The 24,710-nt window shown below is 40.0% G+C and overlaps 1 protein-coding gene across 8 annotated transcripts in view; it reads right to left on the reverse strand.

Annotated features, from left to right (window-relative positions):
* Nucleotides 1-387: 387 nt before the first annotated feature.
* The window catches only part of ITGB6 (integrin subunit beta 6), a 126,418-nt gene continuing 102,095 nt past the window's right edge, over nucleotides 388-24,710 (reverse strand). For all 8 annotated transcript variants that reach the window (XM_057744237.1, XM_057744236.1, XM_057744232.1 and 5 more), the window contains 5 exons: nucleotides 19,858-20,080; nucleotides 17,042-17,139; nucleotides 11,800-11,919; nucleotides 6,305-6,471; nucleotides 388-501 (listed from right to left, as the gene is read on the reverse strand). In XM_057744237.1, the coding sequence (XP_057600220.1) occupies nucleotides 403-501; nucleotides 6,305-6,471; nucleotides 11,800-11,919; nucleotides 17,042-17,139; nucleotides 19,858-20,080 (707 nt within the window). In that variant the 3' untranslated portion in view covers nucleotides 388-402. The remainder of the gene's footprint in view (nucleotides 502-6,304; nucleotides 6,472-11,799; nucleotides 11,920-17,041; nucleotides 17,140-19,857; nucleotides 20,081-24,710) is intronic.

The following is a 24,710-nucleotide window of genomic DNA, read 5'->3' on the forward strand; positions in this document are numbered from 1 at the left end:
TGGCAAGTGAGTATATAGTGTGAGCATATGGACTTTGTGACTTTGCTGAGACAAAGATGTCAGGTATTCCTGCAACAAATGAGATTCTAATTTCAAACATTTTTCAAATGCAAATCAGGCCCCCATGAATCATTCTGATGATTTTTTGAGGCACTAATGCAACAGAGTTAGTATTCCTGAAATGATCCCCAAAGTCACCCCTTTGCTAAGGATATTTCTCTTCTTGATTATTTTGAACCTGCCAACATCGTCTCTAACCTTCACACAGAGAATGACTGATCTCCAAATGACCTACTGTTATCTTAAACCAACCTCATTTTGAAACAACAAAGAAAGAAAAATTAAATAGTGCATTAACATTTCATATCAGCAAAACAGACTTTTTCTGGGCGTACAGCAGTTCTATCCATCCGTGGAAAGGTCCACCTTTTGTTTTTCCCTGTGTTTATAGGTTACATTTTTAAAGGTACTGGTGGAGCCTCTGTACAGTGGATTGGTTCCCTAAAAAAAAAAAGGTCCAAATGAAAGTATGTATATTTTATTACACGGTTTTATATTTTATTACACAGTTTTAGTCTATCTAAATAATTTCAATGTACATTACAGATTGAAGAAGAGAGGCTCAATCTTGGAAGACATTTGAATAATTTTCATTAATTTGGCATGTCATACTTTTAGCATTTAAAAATGTATATATCTTTATTTTATTTTTTTATTATGCAGAACCATTCCCACGTGTGTACCACTTTTTGGAAATGCACTAAATCATGGATTTTTGGAAATGCAGTAAAGCATGGCTAAATAACAAGACTTTGGCTGTTTTATTCACTGCTGTTTTACCAGAGCTGAAAACAGTTCAGCTAGCCCAGAGGAGGCGCTCAGAATTTATTGAGTGAATAGAATGAACCAATAGGTGACCCAAAATTGAAATGTAAGAAATAAAAATGGGAAAAGTGAACTGGTAAAAGCACACAGAGATGAACGACATAGTATCTGCCTTTAAGAAATGTGTTGCTGGTGAGAGCATCAAACAAAGGCACAAATAATCTTGCTAAAATGAGATCAAAGTTCAGAAGGGGTGACAACCAGCTGCTTGGGAGAAGGAGACAAAGATCCCCAGGACAGCAAACACCTGCTGTGGATAGTAAATGAATTTGGTGGCTTTTCCTTACGAGAGAATAACAGTGTGGGAAGCAGAGAGTCACAAGAGACGGATGTGTGAGACGCTGGCTCATGAAGGAGTACAGGTCCCCAGGTGAGTCGGGCAAGACGGCTTTGCCCTTGGGACAGCAGAAAGGTTGTGTGCCAAAGCCTGGATAATTCAGTTGTGCTGTTTGGGCTGTAGATGTGTTTCCAGGTGCCGTCACCGGGACCAGAAGGACCGAAGCTCTCTACGTGTTTGAAGAGACGCCAAGCCTGATCCTCTAGTTTCTCTCCTTTGGTTTCATTGTTCCAGGCAGGAACAATGTCTGGGTAAGGAGCAGTTTCTTCCCTCTCATTTCCCAAGGTTGACCACACAGGCTTGGGCATCAGACAGCCTGGGTTCCAACCCAGCTCCATCACAAAACCTTACTTAAGCAGTTCCGAGCCTTGGCATCCTCATCTATAAGAGGAATTACCAAAGTGCCCACCTGGTCCATGAGGTAATGTACTTCAGCAGGTGCCTGGCACATAGTAAGTGTTCAATAAATGCTGCCTCTTCATGCTAGTACTTACTTATAACTCTTCTTCACATTTGTGATTGCCTTTTCTTTTAGGTCCTAAAGAGGGTACTAAAGATATTTTCCCTCAGGGCTTTGGGACTCAGCATTTCCAAGCCCATTTCTGAGTATGTATGGAGTCTGGGTACCACCTCTGACCCTCCAAACTACTAAATCTTATACTTTGGTCTCCTTATCCCATGAATTGCAGAGATGGTAGCAATTTCTAGGCATAGATTTAAAAAAAAAAACAAAATTGTATTTGTTTTCTCAGTACGTTTGTCTTGGCTCTCAGAAGAACTGAGTAAAATTGAAGACATTCCCTGGCCTCTCCCATGTGTTGCCCTTGGATTCGCAGTGTCTTTATTGCGAGGAGGAATCTCACCTGCACCTGTTTCTACGTTGCCCAGAGCCAGCGGCCCGACCTCTGACTGAGTAATGTTACCTTTGTCCACATGTCTTTGCAGAGAAATGCTATCTCAGTAATGAGGGCAAATAGAGAAGAGTTTCCTTGGTGGTGGATGATGAGTGAAGGTCAAGTCACCACATTGCTTCTACTCCTGAGGTCAGCCTGGATAATCGTGAGGACGCTCCAGTCCTTATTTAGTCCTACTGGCCATAAGAACTTGAGATTTGGAGGGTGTAGGGCAGACTGATGTGGTCTTAGATTCAAGTGGAGTCTTGTTTGCAAACAAAAACCAGGTGTAGAATTCTATCAACTTTAAGAGATTACAAGCTATTAAGTTTAAGTTGGTTACAGAAGAATAAGGGACTCAATTTAAGAGGAAAGATGGAAAAAATAAGATGTGTAGGCTGGGAACGATGGGTGGGGCACTGTCCTGGAGGAATAGAGGGACTTAGGGAACAGAAAAGACACCCCATAAGAATAAACAGGCTGAGCTGTGAGCATGGCCAGGGCAGATCTTTGTAGGACTAGGAGCTCTTTTGTGGGCCCCATCCCAGATCATGTCAAACATCCCACATCCCACACTAAATATAATTTATATGCATGACAAAGGAGGTGACATAAGTTGCAACTGACTGACTACACAATGCTATTTTGCAGACAAGTGGTTGAATGTTTAATTTTGATTGTGCGGTTTTCATTCAGTGTTTTGAAGCAAATTTGTTTATTAAGGTCTATAATATTTGGTGGTGGTGGGGGGTCTCTTGAAAAGCTAGTTATAGGGCCTGGACGTGCTAATAGATGGATGAAGCTGATCCCCCCACAGTAGAAGGATAAGGTGGAAGCTTAAAGGTGGGGAAAGAGCAAGTACACATTGCTGGGGGCAGCAGTGTTTCCTGTCCTCAGCTGATGATCAGAACTCAGGAGAGTGAATTCAAACAGGATTTTGTTGGCAGGAGAAAGTGTGGCCATGTCCAACACTGCCTCCTCTAGTGCCATGTAGGTGGCAACCTCCCTATGTAGGATTTCCAGCTGAGACACAGGCTTGGGTCTGGCTCCATTTCAAGTGGGTCTGCACTCCTGCACTGTTAAGACAAGGTCAGGTTTCCCCCAACCATCTGGGGTGACCAGGAGTCTAGGGGGTGCTAATTTAGGCTGTGGCTTTTACAAAGGCAATGGCACATTTTTAGAGCTTGAAAAAGTGGTAATAAGAAAGCTCTCTGTCATGACCCAGAGCTGAGCTGCCTTAATGATTGCCTAACTGCCAAACGCAGACCTGATTTGCTTAGCACAGTACAAAATCAATCCATGACTGCAACGAATGTCAGACTGAACATTTTTTGCCTCTAGTTAATGACTTGTCATCCTAGAAAACAAATGTCTAATCAAAAATGAATTTAAATATCTTCCCTCTGTGTTTTCATAAAGAATGTGGATGGGGGGGTTATTTCTAAAACCGTAATAAAAGGTAACCTTTCTTTATGGCTACGATGAATGCAATGTTTCAGAAGGTAAAAACAAAGCTCTTTCTCATCCTGAGCTCTGCCACCTTTAGAATCTAATGGGGGTCTAGGGGTCAGAAGATCCTACTACTGTCCCTGGAGATCCCCTAGGGTTTGAAGACCAAATTCAGTTCTTCAGGAGGATAAAAAATCAAAATTGAATCGAGGACCCCCAAGTGGGTGCACTGAGCAACATTTTTTTTCCAACGGGACATATTAGTGAAACTGGAATTGAATTATTTGAATTAAACCTCTTTTGCATCCAAGTGAATAATTATGACTCCGTCATTATCTAGTCAAGAACATCAAACATTTGTTATTCAAAGAAACTCAATTTAACAGAGAATAATATTTTTCATTTATGCTTTTATCTGTTTAATGCATATTTTTGTTCCGTTTTAGGTGAAGAGACAGCAAAAATTCAGCATTTGGATTTCGGTCATGTTCTACACCCTGAGGGAAAACAATTCATGTTTTGGGGGAAATTAACTGTTAATTATATTAATCATTTGTCAGTATCCACGCCTTTGTAGGAGAACATGAAGATGTGGTGGTTAATAGATACACATCACATAATTGCCCCAGTGCTTGTTTGCAGAACACCTGCTTAGTATTTCTAGGAGGGTCAAGGCTGTGCTTGGAAGAAGAGGCTGCAATTAGGATTTCAGGGGCACCATGGACCAACAGTTTGGGCAGTTGTTAAGAAAGAGTCTTCACCTCTCTCAGCCTCAGTTTTCTTACATTCAAAATGGGAATATTAAGACTACTTCACAGGGCTTGTGGTCGTTCAACTAACTGCTGCTATTGTGTTTTGTGTCAGCTTAATCACATTCTTTTTTGTTCGCATTTTTTTCAAAAATTCTTTTCCCTTTTAGGTTATTACAGAATATTGAGCCAAGTTCCCTATGCTGTACGGTAGGTCCTTGTTGGTTATCTGTTTTATATATAGTAGTGTGTAAGAACTTAAGGTTTACCAGGGGGAAAGGGTGGGGTGGGGAGAGGATAGACTGGGAGTTTGGGATTGACATGTACACAGTAATCACATTGTTTTGCCTGGTTACATTCTGACCCCTGCCAGGCATTTTCTTGACAGTTGGTGAGAGTTAAAAACAACATCTATGGCCAAGGGGTCAGGTGAAGTTAATTGCTCCAACACTTTGCCCAGTACTAGGTTCTAAGCCACCAAACTAACCTGTCAGGTTACATTTTACCTTGCTAGAGACGGATACGTTATATCCTCATTGCAAATCCTCACTTTACATCCCTAAGGGTTTTGTTTAAATAGGAAAAATCCACACGTACACAAAAGAGGAAAGCTGTTTCACAAACCTCTGTAGACCCATCACCCAGATTCAACACTTATCAAGATTTTGCCACACTTACTTCAACTCTCCCTCTCTCTCTCTTTTGGCTGAATAATTTAAAAGCAAACCCAGCTTCACTTCCTTTTCACTATAAACTTTAATTGTTTGCTAGCAAAGCCTCATGACATTATCATACCTAACGGAATTAACTATAATTCCTTGCCATCAGTCTAATACCCAGTCTATACTAACTTTTTTCCAGCTGCCCCAAAATATATATTAGTTAGAGTGTTCAAAGCAGGTTAAAAACAAGATCCATATGTTGCATTTGGTTGTTGTGTCTAAAGGCATTTTTAATGGGAAGATAAAGTAGAAAAAATTTTCATTGTCCATTGCCCTGCACCATATATTATAGTTATCTCAAAATAACTGCATAAGCTATAACATCCCTTATCAAGATAAATTTACCCAAAATAGAAAATTCCATTTATTTCAGGTATTGAAGATATCATTATAGACAGAGAAATAAGTGTTAACATCATTTATTTGGAGAGATGAACCCAAAGGAGCATTGTATTTGCCTGTATTTTCTCCAGTGATATCACTGTTTTTAGAATCAGCAATGTAAGATAATTGCTATCAGATAGCTGGACACACCATTAGAGAGAGAGAGAGATGAAATTAAAACCATGAAATTGTTTCTATGGGCCTCTAGAAATGTAATTATCTCTCCTGTGGAAAAGAAACACAGAACATTGGAGTCCTGTTTTGTGTTTGCTTACCGTGAAGAGGAGACACGTTAAGTTATATCTATTGAGTACATATATTTCAAAGTTGATACTTTAGGGGTTTTTTTTTCCAGGTAGCTGTTTAAAATTTATGTTATTCAGAAAAACTAACTGGACAGTATTTAAAAAGTCTTCTCGACTTTGCTTCGTAACCTGTTATGAGTTACGAGTGTTTCCATGGAAACTGGCGTGAACTGTCATGTACATTATTCCATTAGCTCTAACAACCGATTTATGGAAACGTTTAAATTCAGCACCTATGCTTTATCAGATGGGGCCTGCAGGATCCTCCCAGTGGTAAAGAATAGAATGTATTTCCTTGATGTCCCTAAGTAGCTCTATAAGGAGTTTCATGAGACTCTTCAGAGTAGGGGAAATCCTCACCTCACTGAGAGACAAATGCAGGCTGTGAGGGCTATCTTGGTCCCGATAATGATAAGAGGTCCCTTTGTCCCCAAAGCAGAACAGAAACCAGCTGTTGGGGACGTGGTGAGGGGAGTAGAGAAAGAACACGACATTCTAACGTTCTCTTAGCGCGGAAGAAAGCAGACACCCCATCTTTTCCACAGGACAAGGAGTAGTCCCTCCCTAAGTGTGCACATACCGTTTGCCACTTGGCCTTTGACCTTTCTGCTTCAAATTTGGCAACTTCTTTCCGATCATGAAATGACACCAGCAGCTTCCAAATGCACAGTAAGACGACTCCAATGAGAAGAATAGCTAGCGAAACCCCCAACACGATCATGGCAATATTTGGAGGTTTTGGACAGTCTGTGGAAACAAAGAAAATTATATTAAGTAGATGGTACAATTAATGTTCTGATGTAGAGAAAACACGTCTCATTAAATTTTCCAACCATGATTCTCCTTTTGTAACACCTTTTGTTTTACTGAATTAAAAAAAAAATGAGTTACTTGTTGAAGGATAGCCCTATGCCTTCAAAGTAGAACAAACGATAAAGTAAGAGTTTGGTTATTCAAAGCAAATTGATATACACTTGAATGGCTGACTCAAAAGGAATTAGAATTCCAAAGAGTGACAATTAATACACAAGGAATATTTAAAGGATCAATAAAAAGACTATAGTTTACTAAAGATGGTCCCTTCTGGGTATATGATAAAGTAGAAATGGAATGTGTACACACACACACATACACACACACACACACTTACCTTTTCATGGATTTTCTTGAACTGTACAGGTTACACTCAAAATTAAATACAACCTTCCCCTTGGAAGTATACTACTTGCTCTTTCTTTTTAAATATACAATTATGGCTTTCAGTTTTATTTTAACTCTAATGCAGTGCCCTGGTGTCCTGGAAAATTCCTGGACTGGGTTCAGGAGCGGTGGGTTCCACTCCCATCTGATGGACTGTAGCTGTCTGAAACCATCAAGTCCCTCCATCTCTCTGAGCCCCAGTGCCCTCATCTGTAAAACCAAGGTGTGGGACTTCAGCGCTCCCTTAACTTCCTGATAAGATGAAGCCCAGGTGCTCATGCTTATTAAACCCACCCCTGAAATCCCTAGACCCCTCCCCTGAGATTCTGAGTCAGTGGGTCTGGATGGAGCCACAAATTTTTTTATTATTAAAAGTATCCCAAGTGATTCTTATCTTCAGGGAAGTTTGAAAAATTAGGTGCTCTGTATAGTCCTTTCTATGCAAACATTGTATGAAATGTTATTTTGACTCTATTGATGATATTAATATAATTTTGCAATTATACAGTACCTTCGCTCACTGACAGCAGGATGACTAATAATCCTTGCAATATGCCTGGGAGATGGTACATTTCTTAATGAAACATTATAATTAAGCTCTCCCTTTACTTTCATGGGAAAAAAAATCCCACATAAAAATGATCATTAAATACCTGCCTCCCTCTGCAAGAAGTGAGGTAAATCCATGGTATCTTGGGAGGAAATGAATCATGCTTAGTTTATCCTAAGTGTTATTGCTTTTAGATATTTAATAAGGAGAGTTATACACACAGGACTAGTCATGCTGCTTTCAAGGTGAGATCTATAGCTGATCTGAATGTGAGCTAGACTAATGACCCCCCTCACAGCAAGGTGCCTGGCCTCACACACTTTTGTTCTTTGGCCAAAACACCATGTAAGGATATTATGCAGAAATAAGTAAAGGAAGTAATGAAACAGCTACTACAGTATGAAGATCTAAAGACTAGCAAATGAACCATAGCTGCTTCTAATAGGTTAACAACACTCCTGCAAAGAAAGTGGCAGGCCCATGTCAATGAGAATATATACTGGCTACATCTTTGACTAGGAACTGCCTGGGGTGGGGCATAGAATGTTCTTGCTGCAGGCAAGATGAAGCTTGCTGAGACCCTGCAGCCAGAACATGAATTAGGGAGTAAATAAAGGAGGAACAGGCATGGCGGGGCAGAAATAATTATTTTGAGAACTTAGAGTCATTAGGAATTAAACATTTCTCAAGAAAGGATTTTGGCCCAAGCTCCAGAGCAGGTATTACACAATAGAAATTTCCACTTTCCATACTCTCTTTAGTATTTCTTGAGATGCTCAGACTGAGACATATTTGTATGTGGGGGTTAAGGTTTTCTCCATCACTGTGTGCCGTCCAGGGTTGCCTATAGAGTCCGGGTCAGTGCTGCACCTAATTCTAAGATGCTGAGTTTCTAATGCTGCCAGTCTGGTAGCTCTGCCACATGTGGCTATTGCTCAATAGTCACTAGAAATGTGACTTTTCGGAATTAGGTTTTGTGTTAAGTGTGAAATACACACTTATTTTGAAGACTTGATACAAAAAAAAGTGAAATAGCTCAATAATTTTATATTGATTGTACATTGAAATAATATTTTGGATGTAATGGATTACATAAAACATTATTAAAATTAATTTCTTTTATACTTTTTAATGTGGTTACAAGAAAATTTAAAAGTATAATGTGGTTTGCAAAACATTTCTTTTTTTATGGATGTGCTTGTTTATTTCACTCTGTAATCATATTTGGGGGCCCCCAAGCTCTCCCTCTTTTTTAAAAAATTTTTATTGGGGTATAACTGCTTTACAATGTTGTGTTAGTTTCTACTGTACAGCAAAGTGAGTCAGCTATATATATACATATATCCCCTATTTTGGGGGTTTCCTTCCCATTTAGGTCACCACAGAGCATTGAGTAGCATTCCCTGTGCTATACAGCAGGTTCTCATTAGTTATCTACTTTATACATAGTATCAATAGTGTATATATATCAATCCCAAAGATTTCTGTGGGAGACTGCTGATCTGATATACTTTGAGGATTCAGATATTATGCTCGTACAGCCAGTGGGAGGCAGTATAGCACAGTAGTTAAGAGCACGGGCTCCGGGCCAAACTACTGGAGATCCCCACCAGTGCTGGTAATTTGCTGCAGGATGTAGCAAATTATTAACTTCTCAGTTTTCTTACCCTTAAAATGGAAATAATAGCAATACCTTCTTTATATGGTTGTTGAGGGTGTTAGATGAATTAATATGTGTAAAACATATATAATAACTTCTGATATATGGTATCAGTAAGGGCTCAATAAATGAGAGCTGCTATTATTATTATTATTATTATTACAACAAATGCACCCGTCTAGCTTTTCTGTTCTTAAGACCTTAAGGGCTTGGAATCTCCAAGCTGGAACCTGTGAGTGTAATATCTACACTCATATCCCTGCCAGGAAGGCTCCCCAACTGTCATTCATTGACTGTGGCTCTCATGAATGTGGCTCTTATCTGCTGAAAGTTTCTCAGAAGAAAAGATGAGTGAAGCTTTTCCTACATGCACACACACACTGATGCTGACTCTTCACTTTTTTTTTTTTTTTCTATTTGTTTGGAGAAACCTGGGCATCTTTAACCTTCACATCCTCCTCTCTCATTTTGCTTTCTCATTTCTCCTTTCTCTCTCCTTGCCTCCAACTGGCTGCCCTGGGATTCTCTGATCTTAAAGCTATAAGAAGGGACTACAGACTCCCAGGAAGAGCTCTGTCCTCAGGACCCATGGAAGCTCTGGGCCCATCTAGGAACTCGAATATTTACAAGGAAAGAAGCATCCTTAAAGCTGTTAGGTTACTCCTGTTAAACCTCAGGGAGGTCATTTTCCCCTCACTTTTCCCTGCTACAAAAGCATAGGGAGAATAAAAATCCTTAATAAAAAGGATCGGGGCATCTGAAGGCTCTCAGAAAAATGGCATGTTGACGTTCCACTCATATTGTGTGGACGAATAAAAGAAGAAAAACCCAACAGTCCAGTAATGAGGAAGCATTTATCAACCAAAGGCATGTTTCATAAGAAAAAAAAATCCAAATCAAACCAACTAGTTACAAAAGCCCCTGAATGTAAAACAAAACCTATATTGGAAGTTCATTTTTGTTTGGAACTTGCTTTTCCAATAGACTCCATATTATAAGGAATGGCTTTCATTTCAGCAGAACTTGCTAAAGCCACTTGCATGGTCACAAACAGAGCGTGGGGGTGTAGTTGAAGAATCTGACTTTATAAACCAGATAATGAGGAGGCCGGTTTTCGTACTGTAGAGTATTTCTTCCTTGTGCAGCAGGATTCACCTTAGATTTCTTTAACTAATGATCTCTACAACGCCCTTTATCTATGCATTTCAAAGAAGTCGATTTACAGGAGCTTTTCAAGAGCAAGTCCCCTGGTGCACTCTGCCCATCTGAGTGGCAAGGTCACCATCATACACTTGTATCTCGAATTGTGCCGACCTCTACCTCTCCCTGACCCTCAGCGCTGCAATGTAATAGTTTTCTAATTGTGTTTTCTTGGTTAGTTCCTAATGTCTTGAATTTACTTCTTTGATAATTTTGTCCTTGCTTTTCACACTCTTAAGTGATGGCAGCTTGGTACTCTTGGTTTCAAATTCAGGACTTAATACTTTGTCAGCCCACTGATAAACCAGCACACACAACAAGACACGTCTGCCTTCTAGCCTGTCCTTGCTGCTATTGTCTGGCCTGGAACTTAGGCTCCAAGCTTTTGGGGGAAGGAGGAGGAGGCTGCTGACAAGATCTGGAGAGGTCTGATTTAATTTTCATTTCTGCCGGAAAGGTTTAGGGACACATCGTTAATTGAAGACAGAAAAGGTGAGGCACCTGTGAGTATCGAAGAAGGCAGCCAGGGCTGTTAGGGCATAGTTACTCAGAGGGGGTCTGGACGCCACCTGTATCAGAGTCACCTGAGACGTGTTCACATGTGGAGTCCTGGGCCGCACATCCAGCCTGCTGACTCAGGAGGCAGACAGTTTAACAAGCTCCCCAGGTGAAACTTACTAACATTTAAGGTCTCAACAAAAGTATCAGTATTTTCCCCACTATTTTCTTTTCTACCTGCTACAAGTTTCTCTCCCCCCTTCACTGAAAATGAGATTTCTATTTGAGGGCTTCCAGAGTCCCAAGCCAATTCCATGAATTGGCACGGAGGAAAACTCACAGAAGCGATAGATTCTGACTTCCTTTACAGATCACTTCCTTCCTTCCTTGTTGCTTCACATCTTTTCTGACTCAGCATTACCACTTAACAACTCCTTAGGCAGTTTATGAACTGGTACATGTTTTACATGCATTATTGTATTTAATCCTTGAATCAACCCTTAGAATAATGTACTGTTATTTTCCCCATTTTACAGATGAGGAAATAGAGACTTGGAGAGACAAGTATCTTCCAGAATGTCAATGAAGTGGTGGAGCAGGATTTAAAGCAAGGCTTGCCTGATTCAAAGCTCATCCTCTTACACTGTTGTGCTCCTCCTCCGTTAGCCTTTCCTAAAAACATACCTTTTGCTTACATTGCATTTAATTGGTCCATCTTTCTACAATTCATCAGCCAGCCTTTGGGGATTGGTACAAATACACATCTCATTATTTGGTCTTAATAAGAGACATTGGAACATATCAAACCTTTCAACAGACATCTTTCAATTATTAGGAAAGTAGAGGTACCCCATCATAAATTTAGAAATGTCTTTCCTGGCAAGCTACCCAGAGTATCTTTCTGGTTGCTTTCTCCTCTCCCGTATAGTATCTTTTACCGCTTGATAAGGGAAGGCATGCCACCCACCTTTCTCATTGATGCTGTGAATGATGGTTTTCCCTTCGTTATCTGTAGTTATTTGGAATGTAATAAGACATTCATTTTCTCCTTGCAGAGAACAAGAAACAGAACTGTCCTTTGAGAAATCTGTAGATAAAGGAATCATTCATTAAAGGTTAAACAAGATTCCAAAAGAGATTTTTTTTTAAAGCAAAGTAGCATTGAGTTTTATTATGCAAATAGGAATTTTCAACATTGCAGATAGTAATAGAAAAGACAGGATTTTCCCCACCCACTGAGGTTTTAGTTTCTACTCCTGTTCCAGAAGAACAGTTCCAGGTGTGGTCAATCAGGACTGACCATCAAATGCACCCATCAATCTGATGGGGGCAGGATTTCAATAGAGTGAAGTACTTCAAGGCAAGTATGTTTTGGGAATTGAATGGCTCTGATTATGGTAATAAGGAAGCTATACGTTCTCCTTGGCTGAGAGCATCTGGGAGGAAGCCTAGATAACATTTCAGAAAGAGACTACACAATCTAAACTGGTAGTGGTATTTCTAAAGGGGCCCTTCCCACAATGGCGTAGTCAAGATTGCTGGCCATGTATTGCTACAATAGTGAATATAAATTAATATGAGGAAACGGAGATTGAAGCGTTAGATAGCTCAGGGACCAGCAGGATAAAGGTAAATCCCAGAATAAAAGGAGACCAGGATGACAGCTAGCCTACCATTCAGGATAGCCCTTTTCTCAGGTAAAAATCAATTCAGTTTTCCTCAAATCTTTTCCAAGTAGAAAAAAGTTTTTGAGCTTATTCAAGAAGCACAAAATGAATGTCGTGACAGAAATTGATAATAAAGTGGCCAGTCTAAGATGTTAATATTATTTATCAGACGTTTTAGTGGTCTGACACCTATGCCAAAATTATGTAGGATTTTTTCTAAGTAAAAAAAAAATTGCTTAAAGTTCTTCTGTCTTCTAAGTTAGAGACTTTTAAATGATATTGTTACAAACACTTGTTTTCTTAGAAACCTATAAATAGAGTGACCTTTCGCTCTTATCCTAAAATTTTAAGATAATATGATCCCAGATTAGTGTATTATGACACACTGGGTCAGCGTACAAAACTGGGACTGTCCCAGGTAATCTTGGACCTAGTCGTGTTAGACCTATAACTTTTCTCATTAGGGTCAACATAAAAAGATTTTAATAAAACAGAATCTACATGTGTTCCTCTGATTCTAACAAAGAAAAATAACATCATAGTCTGTTTTTGGTTCAACAATGCCATAGCCATAGCAAGACAGAAAATGAAGTTGTTTTTGCATTTAATTTATAAGATAAGCATTTCATACCAGAGTCTGTAAGAAGCACGTCTGTATTATCTATGACAACAGGGACTAGTAAAACATTTGGCATTATTAATAAGATTTCAGAGGATAAATTTAAGTGAACAAACTGTCTTTGAATCCATAAGAAGCATCTATTTACATAGGAATATTAAGAAATCTAACTACAAATTACTCTCATCCTGGTCATTCCCAAATGTTTACCATCTTCTAAATCACCTGGGAGTTTTGAAATGATGAATTCCAGGGACCCACCCTGGCTATTCTGATTTGAGAAGTCCGTGGTTTGGACATGAGCTCGCATTTTAGTGAATTGTTAATAGTATTTTTAATGAGGTGATTCTGATGAAGAGGTTTGGGCACCTCCAGGCAACACTTGATTAGTGAAATTCGTGTTATTTCATGTGTTTTGACAGCAACAGCACTGCATATATAATTCATACTTTAGTCATGTTTAGATGACCTCCACCACACATTCTCCTACCAAACCATCCAGTTAGCAAGGGTTCATGAAGTCTCGGGGAATATGCTTTTTCTTGTTGGAGTGTTTTTTTCCTTCCCTTCCTGTCTCTGCCGTGACAGTGCACACCCGCCCTGTTCCTCTCAAACTTACTTAATGGAACATTTTATTCTCAGGTAGAAAATATGTGGACAGCTTATAATACTCCTTTCAGTAATATTAATCCTGCTTTTTTATTTCCTCTTAAATAGCTACACTGAAAAACAGGGAGGCTTAATTTACTTGGCCAGGATTTTTAAAGTTTTAATGGAACTGCTCATATGACCTTTGAGTCATGACTCCCTTCTCACTTTAATTACTTCGCCACTCCTTTTCATGACTGTCATGACTCTAGATTTAGCCTGTTTTGTAGTGTTTGGGTATTAAAATGGCTTTATTGAATGTGCAGTGAAAAGGTCCGGCTTGGGCTGGAGATTTGCATAATTAGCTGCTAAGGTTTTCTTTTGTTGTTCGTTAGAAATGGACCTTTCTTTTTTTACCCACTTTTATGAGTGCTAGCAGTGCTGTTCTAGAATCATACAATGAAAATAAGATCTCAGGCAGTCCATGAAATCATACTTAGAAAAGGAAGAAATGTGAGAATGGAGGTGAAAAGGCCGGGGTCTGGGAAAGTCCAGAAAGGATGTGGAAAATATAAATGGTCTGTACCACTGACTCAAGAATCTTAAACCATGTATTTAAGACCTCCCTTTTAGAGCTGACGCAGTACTTTTCAGAGAAAACGGTTTCCCGAGGGGAAAACAAATACAAAGAGTTCTGTGGTCAGATAAGTTTGGGAATCTCTCCTTATTCTAATTCCTCCCTTTGCTTTTCCTGAAACCTCACAATGCACATTTAATTTAATGTACATAACAACTCTCAGTCTTGCAAAGAAAACAAAAAGCTTAGCTTCCCATTTACAAAATCTGTATGACCATGGGTGCTTTTGTCCCTTTAACGCTTTCAGAACTAGTGTTACATGGAACACACTTTGAGTAACAATAATCTGAGTACATGACTGTTGGGATAAATGAAAAACTTCTACTTCAGTAAAATGGAATGAATAAAGTTAAGCCTCATGTCCTTAGACGTGCTCACACATGCCACCGTAGCACAGCTGAGGAACGATTTACTCAGAATATGAAGTTCATGTTCATCTTACTTTACTCTCCATGTCCTTGTTAGGGGAAGGATGAAAGGCTGATAAAAGACCCCATGGAAGAGCAAACATATTGTGATAATTTTAAGATGATATGATCCATGACAAAACTGGGTGAGTAACTTGAAATAGGACTTATAAAAAGGCCCATTAGAAGTGTGATTTTTTAATTCATAGGCTGGCAAAGATATTTTTTCTCTCAAATTCATCAAGATTAGTGCTTTCAATAGTACTAATAATCCAATTATTATTGTTGATTTCTGAGTTAGAAGTAGTTGTATTCCCCTATTTTGAAGCTAATTTAGTCAATTACACAACAAGAATAATGCAAAATTTTAAATGCCACTTGAGAATCTAGTCTTCCTCTCAAATCCAAGCATTTATGGTAATCTAAACTCAGAAAACTGTGTATTTAAATATAGCAATTCCCTGTTTGTGATTTGCATGTTTCCAAGGTTTACTTCTTTTTTCCCCTCAGCACATTAGATTTCCCATGCTGCTAGTCAATTCAGCTCTAGTCATTTGCAGGGCATTTTCTGCAATTTTTAGTCATTTCTTTAAAACGCTTGGTAAATATCCCAACTGTTTGCTGTGAAATGAAGCCAGAAGGAAATGCTGAGATTTTGTACTAGTTACTAATATGGACAGGCCACCCACTTTACTTGGTGCTTTTACTGCATCTTACCTTTGGTAGTAGTGTAAGGTACATACCATCTTGTCCAATTTACAGCTACTTGGCATTTTTATCCTCAGGCACCAGAAAAAAGCACAGGCGAGGGGTTTCATGAGCACTAATCATGCCCCTCCAGACAGGTTTCTGACTCTGTGCATAGTCAGAAAGCTCAATTTTAAAACAATGTTGGTAATTTTCAAAACAATATAAATATCACAGCTTATTTCACTTCAGAAATGGATGAATTTCTGTATTCTAGTTTCGTCTCTTCAAGATACATATCTCAAAGTGTCATGAATTATCGTCTTGATTATTCCACTCCACGGAGATGCACTGTGACCACGCCTCTAAGGCCTGCAGAGCGACATCCCTACCTGAGCAGCAGGACAAGGCAGGGAGTTTGTGACGATGGAAACACATATCCCCCCAGACGGTCCCTTTGGGAGGAGTCAGTCATCTGCTTTGTTTTAAAGTTCACAGCTTATTTTTTAAATGCCTTCTCAGCTAAAATGCAACCTATTTATGTATTTGAGATAACATTTTTGCCGTTAGAAAGAATCTGATTTTAAGTAACTTCAAAAATGGCAGGTGGAAGCAAGAGCAGAGTTTGCTTAGCAGTTAAAGGTGACAGGCCCTTCTCGTAGTTCGGGACTGAGGCAACAGGGAATTAAGGATGACCATGTAATGCCCACGTTTGGAAAGCTGGGAGTAGAAGCCTATGGAGGGGAAGGAAGGAAAAATGGCCACTAACCAGAAACTGCCTGGTGTCTGAGAGTTGCTGTCAGAAAATCCATATTATACTTTCCTATCGTGAAATAAGGCAATCAGACAACAAAGGAAGAGTTCAGGTTGGTTAGGGGTTACCATTCAGCTATTCAATTTTTCTCTCTTCTAATAAATATATATATATATACACAATTATACATAATTATATATATATATACACACACACACATATATATATAATTCTGGAATTCTCTCCAATTGCATGTGTTAAGCAGAGATGAATTTGCCAACAGAGGTGAAGTCAAATAGCATGGCCGGGACTTTAAATTGCTTGCACCCCAAACAATCCAGTCTTTAGCCTTCTGGAATGCATTTACTCTTAAAAATGAATGCGTGTGGGACTTCCTAGGTGGCGCAGTGGTAAAGAATCTGCCTACCAATGCAGGGGACACGGGTTCAATCCCTGCTCTGGGAAGATTCCACATGCCATGGAGCAGCTAAGCCCGTGCGCCACAACTATGGAGCCTGTGCTCTAGAGCCCATGAGCCACAACTATTGAGCCCATGTGCCGCAACTATTGAAGCCCACATGCCTAGGGCCCGTGTTCCACAATAAGAGAAGCCACTACGAGGAGACTGCGCACAATAAAGAGTAGCCCCTGCTCGCAGCAACTGGAGAAAGCCCGTGTGCAGCAACGAAGACCCAATGCAGCCAATAAATAAATTAAAAAAAAAAAAAAGAATGCGTGTGAAGTAACACCCTGGTACAAATGAGGTCGGGCTACCAAAAAGCCCTCCACAGAGTTTCTGCCTCTCCAAAACTGTGCAAAGGAAAGGAAAGCAATTTAAGACAAGTAGAACCTTCTTCTTCATTGATGGTCGCACCAGCTAGTCTGCATTTGTCAACACATTCTTCTCGGGCCTGGCCATCTGCAGACAGGTAGCATTCAATGCAGCTCCTGTGAACATTATTCAACAGAGTCGATCAGTTTGTGTTGGTGGAAAATAGATAGGCAGCTGGGTTGCTTTAATGCTGTTACTATGGTTCTGGCTATAGGCGTGCCTCAGGGAGGATATTGTGTTTTGTTACTCTCAGAAGGCTAGCTGGGTGATGTTCAAGAGGAAACTGCTTTATTCTGAATTTTGTTCAGTGATCAATGTTGCCTGAGCCAGCCTTGATAATAGCTACTATTCCCATTCATCTGTACTGATTGCTTCTGATTGGTTAGATTAAAAAAAATTTTTCCCCAACAAAACCCCCCAATTATTTTGGTATTTGATTTAGCTATATTTTCATTACACATTTTCCTGGGAAGGATTTATGGTGCTAAAATATGATTAGCGACTAGACAAAGTGTGCTTCTCTTAATAGAAATGGTCTGTGTTTTAACAAGAATTCCAAGAATTCTCATATGTCTTGAATGACTATTTTAAAGATTCACTTTTCTGTAACTCTTTTGAATGAGTCCAAGCCTTGATAAGGGTATTTTCAAAAGCTGCGGATTACAGCCTGTATCCTGATTAACGCAGGTTTTTAAATAAAGGATCGCTACTTACAGAACAGTGTGCTTCCAAGAACATGGCCCAGGAATTAAGCGACCCTAATGATGTCTATACGGCAAAGTAAAGCTTAGTCCCTGAATTAATCTTGAGCTGAAAATCACTTTACAAATGGATAGTGTTTGGAGTAACCCAAAGCTGCAAAAGTTTTCTTACTGTGGGCACACATTATGCTGGCTCAGGAAAGGTATGCTCTTCTAAGGGCTGGAAACATTCTCCACTCCCACCCAGGCCTCATCAAATCTCAGCTGAAACCGCACTTCCTTAGACAAGCCTTCCCTAACCCTTATCAGTTAGTCCCCTTGTAGCGGAAGCCTCTGAATTCCTCTGCTGGAAGGGCTGAGGAGCAGCAAGCTGTGTGGAGTGGCGGAGAGAAGTCTTATCTGGAAGTTGGCTCTGCACCGCAAGCACACTGCACTGATCTGGGCGTTGTATTTACTTGGAGTGGTTTTGCTGTGGGCTGCGAGAGACCGTGGAAGCCCTTAAAACCACTGCCCCTTTGTGCACCCCACGGATCGCTGCCCAAGCTAGTCTGGTAGGTTTATCTCCTGCCATACAGTTCCACTGCACCCTCTCTATCCCTTATTGTAACTGTCAGCCCAGATGTCATTATCATTACTTTTAAAAATGGTCTTTCCCAGTAAATGCTCAGCACCTGTGACAGCAGGTACTATAACTGTTTCAGTATCACTGCGTGTCTATGGCCTAACATAATTCCTATAGTAGGTACTTAATACCTATTTGATAAATCAGTGCATTGAAATCATAAAGAAAAGTAACAGACTCATCTCAAAACTAACAAACACCAAGGGGATAACGCTATCCAATTTTTCAAATTCAAACTACTTTGACAAAGAAAACAAACTTCTGGTTCCCAAAGGGGAAGGGGGAGGGGAGGGATAAATTAGGAAGTTGGAATTAACATATACACACTACTATATACAAGATAAACAACAAGGATTTAGTGTATAGCGCATTGAACTATATTCAATATCTTCTAATAACCCATAATGGAAAAGAATCTGAAGCTGAACACCAAAAACTAACATAATATTGTAAATCAACTATAGTTACATAAAAAAATTTTCAAAAGAGATCGAATCGTTTACAGAGAAGATAAAATAGAAAAATAATAGAAGAAATACCTTGAAATGACATTTTACATTCCATTCCATTCAAGTAAGTCTACCCTTGTGCCCATGCTTCTCTTGGCATATGTCCAGGCACAGTGACAGAAGTTTTGACACCCTAATAGTGAGCAACCGCTGAGTGAATATTGATAATATTGATTTTCTTACTTTGTTTACATTGGAAATGCACCTGTCCCCATTTTGGGTACCAGAGTTAATGAAAATATGAACTGCTTAAGCATGTTTGCTGTATAATACATTATACCTGCAATGTCATAACGCAGCCAATTTGGAAATTTGCTTCACTCGACCTACAAATGTTGCCCCGCTTTCATTAAGAAGTTAGCTGCCAAGCAAAGGACATTTTTTTTTTACTGGAAAATAAAAACAATGTGGTGGTGGTGGTGGTTGTTCACATGCTATAAAAGAAAGTGTAACTCACAATAGCTGTGTAGAATGACAACCAAAGAAAGGTGCCAAAGGGCATGAGTGGTAAAGAAGAGGGAAGGAATTGAAATACAAGATCATCTTTCTGCCTCTTTGCCTTTATGAGTTTACAGATAGGAATGAATCAGTAAGGTCAGGCTACAAACTTCTAGATAAGAAAGAAGCTTGTCTGTTTCCCTTTAAAAAGTAGTGAATGTGAGTGTCCTCAGTCTACCCCCAGGGCATTCCTGATGTGTGGCTGGTATTGTAAGGGAGAGGCTATCTGATGTTATCAGTGTGGGACATCAGCTCAGCTTCCCTGGTAGGCTGTGCAGAAATGTGACTTTGTGGTCCTGGATAATCAGCACCGAGAGGCAGGGGAGAGGCTGACGTTCCAGGCTGATCATCACAGGGGCCCTGCCGGCTTGTGTGTTTTGATGCATGCTTGGAGACCAAAGCCAGCAAAAGCAATCCGAGGTCTGAGTTTATAAAATGTCATTATAACTTTGATCATCATGTAAACCTATGGACAAAGAGGACTGGTGACAGTAGAGACGTTACCGTTTAGAGTTACAGGGATCTCCACAGGTGGGACAGCGTTCGCAGGTGGGCCCCGAGGCTCCAGGATTCGTGCAGACGCACTTGCCGCACACACAGTCCCCTCGCCCGCTGCAGAGCGCCCCGTCTTCGGAGATGCACGGGTCCGTGCTGGTGGTGCAGTTACAGTACTCGCCCGTCCAGCCGCTCCTGCACACGCACTCGCCACAGTCACAGTCGCCGTGGTCTGCAAAACAAAGCTTTTGGTTTCTTAGGGCCAAAACCACTTCCGGATCTTGGGGGCATCTTTCCTCTTTGCCTTTAAACACCGTCAAAAAGACCGAAGAAAAAAACGAGAAAAAAAGTGAGTGCGTGTGTGCGTGTGTGGGGTGCGGGGGGGGGGGGGGGGGGTGCGGTGAGTGTAGTTAGATTTTATGGAACCTATTTTGCTAACTGTGTATATTTATGGATCTGGTCCCTTAACTGAACAACTCCATTGCCTGATGTTATATCAAACAGAATTCATAACCAGATGAAATAAGACAATCCAGAAGTCTACAGTAGCTACTGTGTGTGTGTGTGTGTGTACACACACGCACAATTGCATGTGTGCACATACAGTTGGCCCTTGAACAAGGCATGGGTTGGGGCACTGCGCCCCCTCACTCCCACCCCTCCCCCCAGACTAAAATCTGATGATAACTTCTGACTCCCCCAACACTTAACTACTAACAGCCTCCTGTTGACTGGAAGCCTTACTAATAACGTAAATCGTTGATTAATATGTATTTTATATGTTATACGTATCATATACTGTATACTTACAATACAGTGAGCTAGAGAAAAGAAAATGTTATTAAGAAAATCATAAGGAAGAGAAAACACATTTACAGTGCTGTACTGTATTTATCAATACCGTAAATTCGCAAGATGAATCGTCTGGCAGTACCTACATCAATATTGTATTATAACACTAGATATTACACAAATTACTGGAAATCAAAAATGAAAAGATAATGTGAAAAAGAAATTCATATTTATTTACAGGTGTAGCTATTCATGCATTGATAACGAAGGAGCAGTAATATGATTGCTTTATGGAAGCCCAGCCTATACACCAATGAATGAATTGTTAAAAATGTCGACGGCACACAGTATTATAGACATATTCATATTAGAAGCATGATTATATTTTCCAAACACCCACTTACCTGTAATGGTAGGCTGATATGCAGTTTCTCCAATTATGAGAGAGGCATGTTGTACAGTAGAAATATAATGCTTGGAAAGCAAAGTTATAAAACCGTAAGAAAACTAACACATTATTAATTTTATATTAAATATCACTCACCTTATGCCTATGTAAGAATAGACTAGTATCTATATATACTTTACACCTTCATGACATCCCTAATTTTTTTTTTTTTATATTTCTGGCTATGTAGTTCATCTGTATTTTCAAATTGTTGCAAATCTCCAAAAATTTTTCCAATATATTTATTGAAAAAGAATCTGCATATAAGTGGACCCATGCACTTCAAACGCATGTTATTCAAGGGCCAACTGTGTGTGTGTGTGTGTGTGTGTGTATGTAGTTTTTAAAATTTTTTGCTTTCAATTAAGGTGCTGTAGAATAGAGATACAATATAGACTTTGGTAACACCCCACCTCTGCATCACTGAAGCTGAGTAATCATGAAAGCCTCATCTATAAAGTAGAGGGAATAAAAGCTGCTTCCGATGGTTGTGGTCAGACGAGATAATGTGTGGATCTCCTAGCTTTGTATTTACCAACTATATGTCCTACAGGCATACAGCGAGTGCCCAACAAATTCATTTATTTAACAAATTTTAATTGAGTGTATATCATGTGCCAAAGATTGTTTCAAGCATGAGGATACAAAATTAAATAAGACAAGGTAGCTGAGCTGATGGCCTAGTATAGGAGACAGGCAAACAAATACTACTGCTGATAAGTACAATACAATGTGATAAGTGCCATACACACTGAGGAAGAGTTTCCAAATTAGACGAGATTTGGGAAGGTTTCCAGAGGCAGTGATGCTTGAGCTGAATTTGGAAGGTAAAGATAGAAGATAGAAGAAGAGGGTTACATGCATTATAAGCAGAGAAAAAAGCATAGGTAAATGACAGAAGTGTGTAATCACGTGACCTGCTTAATACCCATAGCAAACTCATATGAATAGAGCCAAAGGTGCGTATGGGGTGTCCATGAGGGTAGGAGGGAAAGGTCCACCAAAGTCAGAAATCACATCATGAAAAACTTTATGGACTAAAGTAAGAGCTTTTATCCTGAGAATGATGAAATTTTAAGTAGGGGAGAGACCTGAAGAGATAGATATGTGTCTAGAAATGTCCTGGCATCCGTAGAGAGGGTCAAACTAGGCACAGAAAAGCCAGTAAGGAGGTTTTCCCAGCAATAGAGACAAGAGGATATGAGGCCCTGAACAGTGTCCGCAGGAATGGAGAGGAAAGAGGATGAAATTTAGGGCATGGGATGCCCAGGGCACAGGGGGAGGGGAAAAGAGAGGATGAAATCCTCCGCAGGTGACCAGGCAGGGCTGCTGGCTGGATGGGGCGACTTTTTACTGCCCTGGAATGGAAGTAACTCATGCGGTGCCTCATCCCCGTGCCTGGCACAGAGAGTGCTTAATTGTTAAGTGAATAGATTGTTCTGGAGCAGAGGAAGAAGAGCAGCTTACGGTGGGGAAGACGGTGCGCTCATTTTTGGTTCTGTTGAGTTTGAGGGACCCGTGGGTGGTTGAATACGTATATATAGTCCTGAAATTTGGGTTTTGGAATCCACCAGGGATAGGTGGCAGTGGAAGCTGATGTGGATGAGATCGTCTAGGGAAAGCAGATAAAGAGTGAGGAGATCCCTGGAGAGCATCAGCATTTAAAATGTAATCAGAGAAAGGGATCCTTACAGAAGAGCCTGAGAGAAGAGGGGCTCCTGAAGTGCTCCTGAAGAGCTGACCACAGAGTAGTGTATCAACTACTATAAGATGCTAAATAAAGGGTTTCAGGTAATGGGTTTGTGTGTTCTTTCATAATATTTTTTGGGTGCCAACCATGCTCAAGATTCTAAATTGGCTTTTGCTATTCCAAACAAACAGCATTTACTTAAAAATTTCGTAACTGATACTTTTCTTCAGAAAAAGAAACATGCACCAGGCATTGCCTCCCAAGCTTTGCACCTTGGCAACATTGCAAAGGCACGTGGGCATGGTGGTGGTGGGTGAGTGCATAGCAGGTAAGTGCACAGGTGTAGAGCCAGACAGTTCAGGTCTGGGTCCTGGACCTGGTACTTCTGGGTTGGGCAAAGTTGGGGAAATTACTCAACCTTTCTGTGCCTTCGTTTCCTCAGTAGTAAGGAGGGATTATTAATAGGATTGTTATGAAGATTACCTGAGATAATATATAACAGTGTTTAGAACAGTGTCTGGCCCATAGATAAGCAGTATATAAGTGTAAATTATCATTATTCCTAAACACTATCCAGTGGGAAGAATTTGATAGCAAAATTATCCATCAGTATTAAAACTCCTGTAATTATACTGAAAACCAAACAGATATAAAAGAAATCACAGGTGAGGCAGGTTTCCATTTGTAGGAGAAGCTGCTATGTTCATTGTAGAAAGAAGGATGCTGGGTTTTCTCTTGTAAACTTTGGTCTAGTAAGTGGTTATTTTTCTGTCTTCATGACCTGGCCTTAAGAGGTGTGGAGTAGGAAATCACAGAACAAAGGAGAAACCACAAAGATTTTGAAGCTGGATTCTGACTGCTCCTGGTGGATCTAGATCTAGATCTATAGATACAGATACAGATCTAGATCTGTATTGAGAGAGTAATATAGCAATTTTGTACATATGTTATACTAAAAAGACAAACACTTCTCTAATGAAAGATGAGTTGAAATTTATCTGGATCCATAACATCGACTGAATTTCATAACCTATTTGATTCATAATTGAACTAATTAATTCAAAGCTAAGAATAGTTAGGTGATGTAGGCCAAAACCATTCATTTAATTTTTATACGTGAGGTATACTCTAAACTATGATTGCTTTTTGTTTCTTCCTCAGCAAAAGGGGAAACTTACTTTCATGACAGGGAGAGATTTCTATATTGAAGTTTATTCTGAAAAATGCATGCGGCGTATAAATATTGTCAAATGAAATGTGCATTTCCAAAGGTTTTGAGGGTGCCCAAGCGTATCACTGCATATATGAATTACTGGGTGAAAATTTTAGAAAACCTTTCCAGGAGCTCCTTTCAGAATTCAGAAGCCCTCCTTTCTGTGGGCCTTCCAGAACCATTAACCCGGTTCCAGTAGTTGTTAACTGATATCCACAAACAACCAGAGATCTAAGGTACCTGTTCATACAACAACAGCAACAACAGCTTCATAGTGGCTTCATGTAGAGGCACGATGATAACCAAAGATCAAGAAAAAATTATCAGGCTCTTTGGAGAGGGATAGATCTTTCTGAAAGCCACTGACTGATAACTAAGTGCACAATGGCAGGAAGTTTTTTCCGTAATGCCGTTTGCCTGTTAGAGTTTCCAGTCTCTTTGAATCAAAATTTAAAAGACTAATGGAATTTGGGCAAGGGAAAAATCAATGGAACCCTGTATCTTTGAGTGCTTACAGATGGATGGAAGGAGGTGCGTGAAATGAACATTGAGATAACAGCCCTTCAGAGAAGCGGCACACTTCAGAGTGTGTTAGTTGTAAAATAAGTGAGACTGACACGAGAAGGGAGGCTGTAGCACCGTCAGGCCTCTATGGCAAACAGCAGCAACAACAGCCGGGTGTGTTCACAAGGGCAGGAACAATGTAGTCCCTGCACTGG

The sequence above is a fragment of the Hippopotamus amphibius genome, chromosome 8, assembly GCF_030028045.1.
Source record: "Hippopotamus amphibius kiboko isolate mHipAmp2 chromosome 8, mHipAmp2.hap2, whole genome shotgun sequence".
In the NCBI taxonomy this organism is placed as follows: domain Eukaryota; kingdom Metazoa; phylum Chordata; class Mammalia; order Artiodactyla; family Hippopotamidae; genus Hippopotamus; species Hippopotamus amphibius.